The following is a 16,627-nucleotide window of genomic DNA, read 5'->3' on the forward strand; positions in this document are numbered from 1 at the left end:
ATGTGGTGCTGAGAATCAGACCCAGAGCCTCACACATGCCAAGCAAGTGCGCTACTGCTGAGCCACAGCCAGAGCCCCAAAACTACATAATTTTTATCAATGAACACAATATGTTCATTTATTCCTAAGAGTGAACACTAATCATACTCTATGGGAAAATAGAAATCATACCCTCATTTTTATCCTCCTTACAGAAATTCCCTTCTTCCTGTTCTAGGCAACCTATTAATATTGCTTCAATTTAATAAGATAGCATATATGCAAATCAGAGTGATACAGCTAACTTCAGTCCTGCATTTATTTTATAAAACTTTAAATTTAATTCTCTTTGAATTAAGCCATGTAATTCATATTCAAAAGCCAATCTTGATGCTTCCATTCTTTCAACTGAAGATTACAGCTTTTCATAAAAATATGTGAGAAACAGCCATTTGTCACAACAGTAAGAATCAAATTCTATTTCAAAGAATATATAAGTCTAAGTTGGAAGTTAGGATGTTAAACACAGTGACATTTATAAAGAATAAATTAGGGCTGGGGATATAGCTCAATTGGTTGAGTGCTTGCCTCACATGTACAAGGCCATGGGTTCAATCTCCAGGGTCACACCCCCCCCCAAAAAAAAAGAAAGAAAAAAGAATAAATCATGTACACAAAACGAGGTATGATTTTCCTAAAATACAAATACTGACCTTCAAGTATTCAATTTGCTCCTCCCACCAGATTGTTTTTGTCATTCATCTATTTTTGTATTTTTAACAAAAAGCTGTTTGAATAATTGTAAAGTTTTTTTAAAAAGTATTACTATAAAAAGAAAAGATTCTCGAGGGTAGGGCAGTGGCTCAGCGGTAGAGCATTCGCCTAGCATGTTTGAGGACCTGGGTTCAATCCTCAGCACCACATAAAACAATAAATAAATAGATAAGTAAAATAAAGGTATATAAAAAAAAAGACTGTGAGAAGAAAATTTGTTTTGTATTCTTTTTTTTTTTTTTTTAAAAAAGAAAGAAAAGAGGGGCTGGGGCTGTAGCTCAATGGCAGCGTGCCTGCTTGGCATGTGGGAGGCACTGGGTTCGATCCTCAGCACCACATAAAAATAAACAAAAAAATGAAGGCATTCTGTCCTTCTACAACTCCAAAAATAAATAAATAGATAGACAGATAGATAGAAAAAAAGGAGGGAGGGAGGGAGGAAGGAAGGGAGGAAGGAAGGGAGGAAGGAAGGAAGGAAGGGAGGAAGGAAGGGTCTAGCATCTCTTAATTTTACCTAATACTAAAAGTACCTGTCCTTATTTGCCATTTCCCAGGGTTCTTGACTTCCACAAATTAAGATGTAAATACTATTTTCCCAAGGGTGAAATCATAGTAATTCTGTTTGGAAAACTAAAGATGTCAAAGTTTTCACTTCACTGGCATTGCACAGAACATGTTCCTACTTTTTAATCTTAATTTATGATATCTTTAAAAACAATTCATACATTGCTGAAGACAATTCAGTTGGCCCCACTCAGACACTACACTCTGACTCAGGTGTCACTGAAGCTTGATCACATTACTCTATCCTAAGAACTTACTAAGGCCCAGCTCTCTAAATAACTGGAGATCATGCAGAAAATCTTGAGGGGCCCACATTAAGTGAGTTTGCTTCCATTTTCTTAAATTCACAGATACATACTAATGGCCAATCTCTGTTTACCAAGCCCTTATGATTCTATTTCATGTAGCTAAAAGGGGAGTGTTTCTTTTCTTTTGGTGATATTTAAGCTTAATTGGTCATAATTAATCTGATAATTGTAATCTTTCTTCAGATCTGGAAATTTTTGTTTTTTTTTCCTTGAGTACAACTTATTGAAATTTTTATTTCACTGACAAATATTTAATTCATAATTTTTTGATTTCTTTTATAGAAGTACATCTTTCAGAACTACTTTAAAAATATCACTTTAAATTAGTTTTCTTCAGTTTACTTCTAGCTATTTTCTTTGAGTTGGTACCCTTCTCTCATTAATTTTTCCCGAATAACTAGATTTGAGGGGTAGTCCTCTTTGTATCTGAAAATCCATATTTATAAAATCCATATTGCTATACTTTCTCAGGGGACTGGATAGGGAGAAGAGAGACAGGATGCTATGAAGGTTCTTCAGCAGCCAGTGCCCTTTGCTTTGTCTTTCCAGCCCTTAACATTAGATAATTATCACTGCCAAGTGCTTATTTCGTCATACTGGAGAACACTCAGCTATTTAGTCACTAACTGATTATTTAATGTTTGTCCCACTATATAAACTTTGAAACTCAAGCTATGTCCTAGCTTTTGGTGCTATCTTAAGATGTCCTAGTTTCTTCTTGAATCTGATCCTACCTGTTTTCTACCTTTCGGGAAAATTCCACAAATTTTTGAGGTTCTCTGAAGACACTGTTTTTCAACACTACTGCTAATGTATTCTTGTTATTTCAGAGAATACAATAAGGAAGACATTATGTAACTAATTAAAACAAATAAAAAAATAGAAAAATAGAAAAATAAATAAATTTATTCTCTTTCTTCTTAAAAAAAAAAAAAGTATATGTTCAGCTTGCCAATGACCCAATTTGGTCCAGGGAGAATGTCATTGAGCTGAGATCTTTAATTCTTTTATTGAAACTTTTTCCTGCTACTTTGCTCTCCATTTTCTAGTAATTTCCTCAAAATGTTGCTATTCAATAGACATTTTGGTTTAATAAAAAAATCTTTGGCTTACACTGTCTTTTCTTGAATATTTTCTTGATGTTGTTTTATTGTCTTTTGACATTTGCTATGTTGTAGTATAGGTATTGTCTCTCCAAAAGGCCCATGATTTAAAGGTTTAGTCTTCAGGGTGGTGCTACTGGGAGGTGTTATGAACCTTCAGGAGATGGTGCCTTATGGAAGGTTCCTGAGTCATTGGGGAGTGTGACCCCCAACAGTGATTCTGGGAGAACAACCCACCTTTTCTTTTGCTTCCTGGCTCATTATTGTAAGTAGTCTGCTTTGCCACATGTTCCTACCATGAAGTGCCATCCTTGCCAAGAGGCCCAAACAAAGACATCACCTTATCATAGACTAGAATCTACAGAACTGTGAGCCAAAATAAACTTTCTCTTTGTAAGTTAACTCTCCCAGTGAATGCAGATATAGAGAAATCTGTTATCAGTCTTATTTCAGTTCTTTTATAGGTGACTTCATCATTTTGTCTAGTGGCTAACATACAATCTCTTTGTCTTTTAAATCTAATGTTACTACTCTATGTCTTAGAGTTAAATGTCTGGGTCACTTTTCCCTCAATATAGTATGCACATCTGATATATAGAGAAAGTCATTCTTAACTACATTTTTTTTTGAATGTTGTTCCAGTCCATTGTTTGATTTCTCCTTCCTTCCTTCCTTCCTTCCTTCCTTCCTTCCTTCCTTCCTTCCTTCCTTCCTTCCTCCCTCCCTCCCACTCTCCCCCCCCTCTTTCTTTCTTTCTTAGGGATTGAACCCAGGGTACTTCACCACTGAGCTACATCCCAAGTCCTTATTATCTTTTATTTTGAGACAGGGTCTTGCTAAGTTACTGAGAGCCTCACTAAATCGCTAAGGCTGGCCTTGAACTCATGATCCTCCTGCCTCAGCATCCCAAGATGCTGGGGTTATAGGCATGTGCAATTGCACCTGGTTGGTATTCTTCTTTAAGAGGGCTCCAATTATGTATATGCTGGCTTTCCTCTGTGTAATCTCGGTAATTTTCTGGCTAATCTTTTCTATCTCTTTATTTTTCTTTTATTTTATACTACTTTTATTATTTATGATACTTACCTATTCTTCTTTATGTTCCTGTAGATTAGTCTTCATTTCCAAAAGGGATATGGTTTTCTTCAATTTCTTTCCTGGGTTTTACCAAGTCTGGTTTTACCTGCTTCTATTATTTAGCTATCTGGTCTGCATTTATAAATTCGTGCTTTGTTGTTTTCTTTAGAGTTTCAAGCTTCATTAAGTCATTTAATTCATGTTAGAATACTGGGATATAATTTTCACCTGCTTTAGTGTGAAGGAAAGTCTTGCTGTTATTTTTCTTTTCACTAGTCTTCTTTGAAATAACTCTCTAAGGATTTGGTATTTATTGCTGTTCACAGTTTTTCATATTTAAGTGTGCTGATTTTCCCCGAACCAGAAACCTTTTAGAGGATTCCAACTGGATTCCAATGGAAGGGGCATGATCTTTATCAACAATTTCTTCCTCTGTTGCTACTGAATTGAATGATTTCTTTAAAATGTGATGATTTCTTTAAAATGTCATGCCTTCTCTAACTCTATGAGCTTCATCTTATTCAGGGGGCTCTATCTCAAGCTTTGAGTTCCTCCGGTTCCTTCTAGCTATTTATTGCAAAAGGAGCCACTGTGCCCCACTGTCACTGTGTTTCCTGCACATTTAGACATTTACCACCTCGGGACCTTTCTGGCATTCTCCACATGTTAATTCACTGACCACCATGCTGCTCAGCTCCTAAAACTTCCCACCATGATGTACCATTGCTAACCTCCCTCAGCATTCCCAGTTCTCTTCATCGATTGTTGTGGGCTTCAACCCAAGTTCTAAGTATTTTGGTTGTTTTGGGGTAAACTTATAAGGAATTAGGAATTGGGATTACCTTGTCTCCTAGTTTTGCTAAATATGTGTGTGTTTAAAAAATAAAAACAAAAAAACCCAATCTGTTTGAGTCTCACTGTTTCTGAAAACCACACAAAGCAACAATGTGGAAAACTTGAGAACTAAACTGTCATTACGTTCTTTAGAAATAAAAAAGTCTTTGAACTTGAAAATGGAGACTTATACAATTATGTTACTTGTTCAGCACCACACAGTTAGCTGTTAGCTGAAGTAGGACTAAAATCCTAGTTTCTTCACCCCAATATGCTGCAGTACCATCTGATTCAGGTGAAGACCAAGCATTATTTAATAGAACCTAGCTTCTAAGGAACATCCTACTTTATCAAATTCAAGAGACAAAGGCCAGCCCCACAGAACTCTACATGTACTATATATAGTCAGACTATCCCTATACTATTCTTTTTTCAATCCATAAAAATAAAAGACATCACCATCTTCAGTAAAAGAATATGAAGGAACTTGGGATCAAAAGAATAAACTGTTCCCTAACATTGTTATGTGCTGATGCTGTTTTAGAAGACCAAAACCAGACTGCTTTCTTGGAGTTCTTATTTTCTACACGAACACCACTGAGGATGTCAGCAAAGTGTGCACAGCTCTGAGGAGCTCAGTTACATATAGCCAGCAAAAGTTCCACATTCATTCTGGGGAGTACTTTGAAGACTAATGTTTATGATTTACCACCTAATTCACTTCATAGGCAATAATACATACCTCTCTCTTTGCCATTCTCCTATAAAAACTACATATTAGTATTTTTTTTTTTTTTTTTGGTGCCGAGACCCAGGATACATATTAGTATTAATATAGTATAGTAATAAGATAGCTTTAAAGCAAAGAATTAACAAAAATCTGAAAAGATTTTTTTAAAAAAAGACCTGGGTTTTGACTCCTACATAAGATTTTAGACTTATGTTTGATTTTGTCATAATTCTAGCACCACCTCTCATTTCCCAAGTACTAGATAATGCTACCATCAATACAGTGTGACAGATCTTGAGTCTTTTCCCCCCAACATTCCAAAAAAAATTGCCAATGGGCTGAACCAAATAAAACTGCCTATAAAAATTCAAAGTGGTTACTGTTTTACTTGACTTATCCTAAAATGATATGGAATAAGTATTCAAAGATACCATAAGAATAACACTGATGGGGATGATGATGATGGCTATAAGCACATTAGTATCAAAATGGCTTCCAGTATTACTGCATGCAGTCTCCCTGTCTTAACACCATTACATGACTTCTATTGGTACTGAGTTTAACCTTAAACTAGCATAGGTCAAATTCCTACCTAGGTTCCTAAGTTTCTGGCTATAAACAAAACTGAACATATTTTACTTCATTTGGAAGAAAAGCTCAAGATTTCAAATTCCTGAACTCATTATAAATTGATTTTAAATTTCTGCCAGGTAAGATAAAAAAGATTAAAACGGCAAGTTGTTATGTTATAATTTGTGGATATTTACTATAAAACTAAATTTGTTTTTTTCTAATATTTTTCTATTTACTCTCCATACTAAAGTTCTTATGATTAGCAATAATGTTCTGAGATCTTGGTAATTGAGCCTACACCAAATTCAGGGTGTAGTATAAATTTGGTGTAGGCTCAATTAAAATAAAGAATAACATTATACATACTGAAACAATAATTATTTTTAAATCTGTCATAGGTGTTTATAGTGTTTACTATTAGACCATTCTACACAACATCAAAAACAGTAGTCTAAAAGCCAAGAATTACTCATCACTAATTAATTCCACTACATATTTAACTGTACATCAAACCTGATGATCAAACACCAGTTTTGGCCCTCCATCAGCAGCAGTATCTTCACTTAATAACATCCACGTGTTTGTGTCAATGTCGTAACGATAGAAGTCACTTTTCAGAGATTTGCTGTTCCTCACAGAGGAATCCAAATAACGTCCCAATGTGTAGATTTGCCTCCGCTGAATGTCAATGCACATTTTATGACATGATCTGGCGCTAGGACCATTCTGTAGAGAGGAAAAGAAGGGCGAGGGGGGAGGGTGATTCAAAGAACAAATAACAAAAAATAAAATTAAATGCCCCTTTTGTTACTTTTCATTAGAAGTTTTTCTTAGAAACTAATATCAAATCAACTAATATGGGTTCAACATCAAGCATAAATCTCTGAAGAAGAGCAACAGAAGCAGTAGGAGACACAAATCTTATCCTGGAAAGGCTTAAAATATACTAGGAAAGATAAACCAAACTATTCTGTAAACTATGACACTCATTTGCAAACTGCATATGGCTTCAATCAGGTATTAATTGCATTTTAGTCATTTGTGATGTAGTTCAATTCCATACTACATATCACTTTTGTCCTTAAGAACATTTCTGTATTTCTCACCAGAATATAGGACAAAAAAAGTATGGTCTGGGGCTGTAGCTCAGGGTTAAGGGTGCTTCCCTGGCATTCATAAAGCCTTGGATTCAATCCCCAATACTAGAGGGTAGGCAGTGGGAAAACAGTATTATCAGAACAATAGTGTAGCAGTATTAACTTGACTAAAGGAAGAAATATTGGAAAGAAAACAGTTTGACAATTAGTGTTATTAATCCAGATAGTATGTTGATTTGAATCTATACAATTAACTATTTTAAAAACTTACTTTTAAAGATTTTTGTCAAGATTTTAGAAGATAAGAAATTTTATTTAAGAAAGAACTGACTCCATGTGTCATCCTCAGAGAAAAGGAGGATAATAAAACACTAGGTACTGAAATGCCTCTTTGTGTTCCCCAAGAACCTGGTCAACTCAAGGGCTGAAATGTCCAGGTTTATTTTATCTTGATGGACACTGGTTTTCTCCCATGAATACTAGGAATTAAGGTGAGTTAGCATATCCTCCATGCTTTCTTACATGCAGGTCAAGTTCCTTGGTATGCCTAGTCATTCAAAGCAAGCTAAGCTAGCGATGCCACTGCTTCTGCAGCCTCACTTATAAAACTCCTCTCCTTAACTGGTGTGAAACTGAGGACACTTGTTCAGTCAGCCACCACTGGACAAGGCATCAGGAGAAATGAAGATGCTATTTTCTGGCAAAGTAGCATGAAGGACAGAGGTGCTATTCTAGCCTATTGCCACTAGGCTTTCTGGAGTAATATCAAGAGGGATAGAGGCATTAGTTGGCAAAGCACTCTTAGGAATGGAGGTGTTATCTGTCTAGCCTGTTATCACCAGATCTTCCCTGTTGGGGCACTGTCATGCAATCTCTGGGTACTTTCTTTGAACTCTTGGCTGCCTATCCCATTGGGCTATCACAAACTGGGCTGTGGCCAGTACACTTTATAATTAACCTCAAAAATAAATATGGGATAACATCTAATAAATCTGTCATATTTCTGAGAATGTGAAATTTGAGATTTAAATAGAAAAGTTATCGAATTTTTTCCTTCAGTACTTAAGTACTTCTAAAATGCTGAGCAAATTACACCCTAAGCACAAAGAAAAAAGGTAAAGGAAATTAATAGGATAGAAAACATTAAGAAATAGAGAAAATTAACAGCTGATTATTTGAAAGACTGACAGCATTCTATACCCCTAACAAGACTAATTTTTTATAAAGGGAGAGAGAAATACAAATTGCCACTATCAGAACTGAAAGTACTACAGACTCTCTAAAAATTAAAAACAAAATAAAGGTCTATTAAGAAAAACTGGTAAAATTTGACAATGTAGATAAAATGGACATATTCATTAAAAATATATAACAGTAAAATGAACTGAGATGAAAATGAAAAACATGAAATCCTTACATCTATTGAAAAATTGAATTTACAATTTAAAATCTTCCCATAAAGAGACTTCCAAGCCCAGATTTCTATCCTGGTATATTTTATCAAATACCTATGGAAGAAATTTCATCATTTTTAGACAAAATTATTTGGAATATACTGGAAGAAGAAAAACTCCATTTTAAAATCTATATTCTAGGACTAGGATTATAACTCAGTGGTAGAATGCCTAGCATATGTGAGGCACTGGGTTCAATCCTCAGCACCACATAAAAATAAATAAAATAAAGGTATTGTGTCCATAAACAACTAAAAAAATTAAAATAAAATCTATATTCTACTCCATTCCTAATTTAACGTAACACTAAAATCAAAAGATATTACAAAGAAGAGGTGGGGGATAGCAGGAATAAGAGGAAAGGGGAAAGGAAGTCAAGAAATAATTTATGGGCAAGTATCCCTAAACAAAGATACAAAGTTAATCTTTTACAAAACATTTACAAATAGAATACAACAATAAATAAAAAGAATATTTCAAAACAAAAGGAATGCAGTTGATTTTATATATAAAAATCCATCACAGTAATTTGTCATATTAACAGGATGAAGGGTAAAAATATGATTATATTAATACCAATTTAGAAAACAATTTGATAAAATTTAACACATATTCATAATACTCACATGCAATATAAATTCATGAAACTCACACAAAACAGGAATAGAAATGAACTGCACCACATAAAAATGAAAACAAAATAAAGGTATTGTGTCCATTTACAACTAAAAAAAAAAAAATTAAAAAAAAAAAAAAGAATATGAGAAAACCTGAACTCTAACCTGTCGTTTAATGGTGGCATGCTGAATATTCTCCTGCTAAGACTGAACAAGACAAGGATGTCTTTCTCATCACTTCTGTTTAAAATGTGATGGAAGTCCAAGTCAGTAAAAGGAGAAGAAATAAAATCAATCAATCAACAAATATATGAAAAAATGTCCAACATATCTAGCAGTTAGAGAAATGCAAATCAAAACTACTCTAAGATTTCATCTCACTCCAGTCAGAATGACAATCATCAAGAATACAAGCAACAATAAATGTTGGCAAGGATGAAGGGAAAAAGGTCCACTCATACATTGCTGGGGGACTGCAGATTGGTGCAACCACTCTGGAAAGCAGTCTGAAGATTCCTCAGTCAACCTGGAATGGAACCTCCATTTGACCCAGCTATCTCACTCCTTGTCATATACCCAAAGGACTTAAAATCAGCATATTAAAATGATGCAGCCACATCAATGTTTATAGCAGCTTAATTCACAATAGCTAAACTATGGAACCAACCTAGGTGTCCTTCAATGGATGAATGGATAAAGAAAATGTGCTGTATATATTCAATGGATCATTACTCTGTTTTAAAGAATAAATAGAGGGCTGGAGTTGTAGCTCAGCGGTAGAGTGCTCATCTAGCATGTGCGAGACCCTGGGTTCGATCCTTAGCACATAAAAATAAAATAAAGATATGGTGTCCAACTACAACTAAAATATTTTAAAAAATAAATAGAATAAAATTATGGCATTTTGCTAAGCAAAATAAGCCAATTCCAAAAAATCAAAGGCTAAATGTTTTCTCTGATATGCGGATACTAATTCACAATAAGGTAGGAGGGGCTAGGGAAGAATAGAGTTACTATGGATTAGGTAGAAGGAGTAAAGGGAGGGGTGAGGGTCTGGGGCTAGGAAGGATAGTAGAATGAATCAGACATTATTACGCTATGTATGTATATGTATTACCCTATGCATGACTGATGTGATTCTACAACATGTATAATCAGAAAAATGAGAAATTATACCCCATCTATGTATGATATATCAAACTGCATAAATGCTTTCTATTGTCACATATAACTACTTAACATGAATTAAAAATTTAAAAAAAGAAAAAGAAAAATCAGCTACAATTTTGACATGTGAAAAAAATAAACCAGAAAGGAACAAAATAAAAGTGTCTCTATTCATATACACTACAACTGTTGTTTAAAATGTCCTAAAAAATAAAAAGATCTATTAGAAATAAGTTAACGTAACAAAATGACCATATTACCAACAAGTGAAAGTAAAAAACTTTCAAAATCCCACTTATAACACAATACATACAAGATAAAATACACTGGAATAAATTCAATTAAAATATCCAATAACTCTAATGTGAAAACCCCAAAGTGGAGATTAAACCATATTCATGGATTAGAAGACTTAATATCATTAAGACATTAATTCTTTCCAAATTGTTTTATAGACTCATCACACTCTCTGTCATAATTGCAACAGTTTTAGAAACTGACAAGACAACTCTAAAATTCATAGAAAAATGTAAAAGACCTAAAAGAACCAAAATTATTTTGAAAAGAACAAAGAGGTCCCCAGCAGCTTGGAAGGCTGAGGCAGGAGGATCACGAGTTTAAGGCCAGTCTGAGCAATTTAGTGAGGCTCTAAGCAACTTAGCAATACCCTGTCTCTAAATAAAATATAAAAAGGACTGAGGATATGGCTCAGTGTAAATGCCCTAGGGTTCAATCCCCAAGACCAAAAACAAAAACAAAACAAAGAGGACTTTACTCTTGGACTCTATGAGTTACTATAAAACTACAGTAATTAAAGAAATGCCATATTGGTGTAAATAGAGACCAAATATAATGAAACAGATATAGAGAGTGCAAACAGAAACATATAAGAACAATTGATTTTCAACTCAGGTGTGGAACAAAGGAACTTTTTAGAGCAATAGGGAGCGATCAAAAGCCTCACAAACCATTGGCAGGTGTATAAAATAGCACAACAACTTTGGGAAGAGTTTTAACAGATTAATGAAAGGAGGCTAAAAAGGTAAGAGTTTGATGAATAACAGAATATTTTCATATTTTTAAAATGTTTACCACAAAGTATTAATTATAAAGAGGAGAGATCTGGTAGGCACCTGCTTAACCAAGTGATCAAAGCTAACTAACATCAGATGAACTGAAATAATGTGTCTGTCTCCTGAAGCCAATGTAATCCATGTGTTATGCCTGCTAAAAATGTGTAATGGTTGATTTGAATTCTCAATATGTTTGGATTAAGAGATGTCAATGATTAAGAGGCTTCTGGGTGTGTCAGTGAGGGTGTGTCTAGGAATGGCTGGCATGTGGGATAGCCAACTGAAGTGGAGACCCTCCTTAAGTATGGGCAGCACTGTCCAATAGGATAGTGGCTTCGATGGAATAAAAGCTGGAAAAACAAGGATACAGCAGCAGATGCAAACTCAATTCTTCTTGAACAGGTTCTTGATTGCTGCTTTGATTGAGGATATTGGACTCTCGCTTCTTCACTTTTCCAAAGGACTCTTCCAGTGGTGATTCTCCAGGGAGTTTCCATAAGCCTTCAGTCTTGGACTAGGGTAGCACTGTTAATCCCTCTTGTTCTAGGGCTTCAGTGTCTTGGACTGTGGCAGGTTTTGGTTCCTCTCTAGCCTGAAGACAATCACTATGGACTATCCAGCTTCTGATAGCTTAAGCCAACCTAATAAATCCCATTTTTATAATTGTACTTCCTGTCGATTCTGTTCCTCTGGAATACTCTGACTAATACAAAACACATAATCTGAATCCAATCCTAAGGAAATATCAGGCAAAGCCAGTTGAGGGATATTCTACAAGATAACTCCCTGTACTCTTCAAAAATGTTAGTCAAAAAGAATAGGAGACTAAAGAATCATAAAAACAAAATGCAATGCATGATAATGGACTAAATCCTGGGTCAGAGGCTGTGGGGACGATGACAATGGAATGCTTCTAAAGGACAACTCTGGGTCATTTTGGGATGACTGTCTAAATATGAATAGGGACTGAATTAGATTAAAGCTACAGTTCTCAGTACAGTCTGGGTTCTTCAAAGCACTTCAGGGAGTCCATAAGGTCAAAGTTGTTTTCATAACAATACAAGGATACATTTTTTTTAACGCTCATTCTCTATGAATGTTCTGAAAATTTCCAGAGGCTACATGATTTTCTGATATAGCAGCCTGAATGCAGAAACAGATGTATAAATTAGCTGTCTTCTATTAAGCCAAACATTCAAGAGGTCTAGAAAACGAAAAAACAATGCTATTTGATGTATGATGTTTTCTCAAGGAAAAGCACCTATGCAAATGTTTGCATTGCAAGCTGATAAAGGTGCTTTTTCCATAGAACTCTATATTTACTTGAGAGAACAACTAAAGTATGGTTATTTAAGCTGGGGTTGTGGCTCAGTAGTAGAGCGCTTGCTTAGCACACATGTAGCACTGGGCTCAATCCCCAGCACCACATTAAAAAAAAAAAAAAAAAAGAAAAAAGGTAAACAAAATAAAGGTTTAAAAATATTTTTTAAAAAAGCATGGTTATTCAGAGTTTGTGCTTATGACAGACAGTATCTCAAAAGTGAATGAGAAAATCTGTTGCCAATGACGTCATATTTATTTTAAGCATGCCTCAGAATTTTAGAAAATTGCTATCGTGATCAACACTATCCCAATACCTACAATTTTTTTTTAATTTTTTATTGTTGGTTGTTCAAAACATTACAAATTTCTTGATATATCATATTTCACACTTTGATTCAAGTGGGTTATGAACTCCCATTTTTACCCCATATACAGATTGCAGAATTACATCAGTTACACATCCATTGATTTACATATTGCCATACTAGTGTCTGTTGTGTTCTGCTGCCTTTCCTATCCTCTACTATCCCCCCTCCCCTCCCCTCCCCTCTTCTCTCTCTACCCCCTCTACTGTCATTCATTTCTCCCCCTTGTATTATTTTTCCCTTTCCCCTCACTTCCTCTTGTATGTACTTTTGTATAACCCTGAGGGTCTCCTTCCATTTCCATGCAATTTCCCTTCTCTCTCCCTTTCCCTCCCACCTCTCATCCCTGTTTAATGTTAATCTTCTTCTCCTGCTCTTCGTCCCTACTCTGTTCTTAGTTACTCTCCTTATATCAAAGAAGACATTTGGCATTTGTTTTTTAGGGATTGGCTAGCTTCACTTAGCATAATCTGCTCTAATGCCATCCATTTCCCTGCAAATTCTATGATTTTGTCATTTTTTAATGCAGAGTAATACTCCATTGTGTATAAATGCCACATTTTTTTTATCCATTCGTCTCCAATACCTACAATTGACAGTGATATTAACAAATGTGATTTTTTTGAATATTACATAAAAAGGTCAATATCTGGAAGATACGCGTAACTCAGGGAACCAGTATCTTTCAGATGACCAACACATTAGTTTAAAAAAACCATATATCGGGCTGGGGATGTGGCTCAAGCGGTAGCACGCTCGCCTGGCATGCATGCGGCCCGGGTTCGATCCTCAGCACCACATATAAACAAAGATGTTATGTCCGCTGAAAACTAAAAAATATATATTAAAAAATATATATATATGATATGTCAAATACATTCTACTGTCATGTATAACTAAAAAGAACAAATTTTAAAAAAGTTTAAAAGCCATGCATGGATTAAAAAAAAAACATTCAAAGAGCAAAACAAACCAATGGATTTTAATGTAACAGAATACAAAAAAGTAAGCTGGTATGGTTTCAGAGTCTACACTACAACTACCTGTAAAAAACAATGACTTGTCAACTTAGGATACGGGATCAAAGAACAAATGCAATTGTCTGAAAAAAGATATTAAAATATCACTCTCCTTCCAAAAACTGCTATCTGAGGTCCAACTTTCCTCAGTATTTCATGCAAAACAACATGTCACAAGAGAGTAAATGAAAAAGCAGATATATGAGAATCTATCTTTCACTAACCAAGACATTTATGAAAATGCAAAACAATGTTACTCTTCTTGCTAAAATTTTTGGAAAATTGTTATTTTTAATAAAAATGTTATTTATTTTAGTTTGTAATAGGTTTATTACTGCTATTTTAAAATAATCGACATAGAAATTTTAAAGATCTATTTTAATTTCTAGTATAGTAAATTTCAATAGATATAACCCAAATAAATTTCAAATTTCAATGAGTTTTATATAAAGGAATCCTGAGGTCATAAAGTTTGAGAATCATTAGTATAAGTATCATCCAATAAGAGGAAGGCCCTGTCTAATTTCAGAAATGAAGTCAGAATTACATAAGAAAGCAAAACTTTACTTTCAGAAAAATGTAAGTAAGGGACATTTTCCTACCCTGCTTTTATGAAAAGGTATAAACCAGTCTTTTCTAAGATGTCTCCAGCTTTAAATTTCATTTTCATTAATAATCATGGCTGATAGTCATATTACAATATATTGAACTTTTATAGTTAGTCTACAAGAATATTAAAGGAACATGACCATTCCATCTTTGTTGAACACGGCATTGTTCATCATGCCTCAAATTTTTGTAATATAATGAAAAACAAACAAAGGTGCAACTTTTCTTTTTACTTTCCAAGACTTGGTCCCCAAAACTATGAATACATGACCAGTGAAACTCCACATCATGTATAACCACAAGAATGGAAAGTTATATTCCATGTATGATGTCAAAATATAGTCTACTGTCATGAACAACTAAAAAGAATAAATAAAAAAATTTAAAGAATATTAATGGAATTGGATTAGGGTTCATAAAAATATCTTTTTAATTAACTACTTTGAACAATAATACACTTGTTTCAAACTTATAAAAACTTACTTGCACATATAAACATTTAAAATAATTTTTTCTCTTTAAGAGCTGAGTCATTCTATTATCTTTAAATCTCTGAAATCTTTTATTAGATATACATTTAAGTAAATTAAGTTAATTTTGCTTTTTAATTATTTTTAAAAATACATCCTCTGGGGTATCATCAAACAATAATTTGTGCCGCGAGCCAGCCATGGGCAGTATGTGAGCTATGAGCATTTGAGCACTTGAGGGGACTGGAATGTCATTGCTGATCTGACTGGACTGTGTGACGTATGTTTCCTTTTTGCTCAGTCTGCCTTTCATCCCACACAGCACCTGAGATGGGTGTGGCTTTCCAAGATGTCAGTCAATCTGCTGACCACAAGACATCACCAAGCAACCCCCTAAAACCTAATCCCTTGCCTTATTGGGGCTGAACTTTCTCGAATAAATGTCTTTCTCCTCAATAAATAGGATGGATGGTTTTAGGCGTGTTCTCTCTCTCTCTCCAACGGACCCTTAAGGTCAAGAGCCGTTCCTGATTCCTGTAAGCAAAAGGTATTTCTGTGTGTTGCATGCTTCTTTTGCCATTTTCTCAGTCATTGATATAGCCAGCTCTTGTGAACCCAGCTCAAGTCTAGCTAGCGATAAATTTGTACTCATTGGTACCAAAAAAATAAATAAATAAAACGAGATATGTGAAATATTTACTGCTCAGTTTTAAAAACAATGAGCAGTAGTCAGAGCCATGTATTACCTTTCAATTCACAGGTAGACCGACAAAAGACTTTTAGGTGTCCATATAAAGAAAGTAATAATAAACTACAATAAATATGAGCTCTATCTAGTACTAAGTCACCATGTTACTTATCTCTCTTAACTTCAAAATAACAAAAACAAAGTGTTTCCACCAAAATAACCTCTACAGTTTTTCAGCATTACTTTTAAAATAATACTGAGTTCTAAATATTACTTACACCTATGTAAACAGTATAAAAAGTAATAGAATGAACAATTGTCTACACATTTCCCAGCCTTAGAAGCAGAATATCAATATTACCTCTAAAATCAACTATAAACACCCCCCAAGAAGCCACTCTCCTGAATTTTGTATTTATCCCCTTGCTTTGCCCTAGCATTAACTTTTAATTTAATTCACCTCATCTGTTTATTCCCTGAGAGTAAACATACATGTCACACTATAATTACCAGACAGAAAACCACCAAACAACTAAATATATGAAACTATTTTCTACACTTTTGAAGAACTTTTTGTCATATTATTACATGAATCCTTCTTTATCCAGAGAGGAGAAATTCTAAGACCACCAATGATTGCTTAAAATTATAGACAGTATATAATCCTATATATGCTTAGTTACATTTTAAAGGATACGATGCAAACAGGATTATAAACGGATAGCAACCCATTCAAGAACTAAAAAAAGTTTAAGTGGACACCACAGCAAGCTGAGGAAGTGAAGTCTGAACTGAGTTTAAAG

General features: G+C 34.4%; 1 protein-coding gene across 4 annotated transcripts in view; it reads right to left on the reverse strand.

Annotated features, from left to right (window-relative positions):
* The window catches only part of Mkln1 (muskelin 1), a 327,297-nt gene that overhangs the window by 55,103 nt on the left and 255,567 nt on the right, over positions 1 to 16,627 (reverse strand). For all 4 annotated transcript variants that reach the window (XM_058582834.1, XM_058582833.1, XM_046455052.2 and 1 more), the window contains one exon: positions 6,456 to 6,668. In XM_058582834.1, the coding sequence (XP_058438817.1) occupies positions 6,456 to 6,668 (213 nt within the window). The remainder of the gene's footprint in view (positions 1 to 6,455; positions 6,669 to 16,627) is intronic.

This window comes from Marmota monax, unplaced genomic scaffold (genome assembly GCF_021218885.2).
Source record: "Marmota monax isolate L192 unplaced genomic scaffold, Marmota_monax_Labrador192_F-V1.1 WCK01_AAM20220418_F8-fsc00131, whole genome shotgun sequence".
In the NCBI taxonomy this organism is placed as follows: Eukaryota; Metazoa; Chordata; class Mammalia; order Rodentia; family Sciuridae; genus Marmota; species Marmota monax.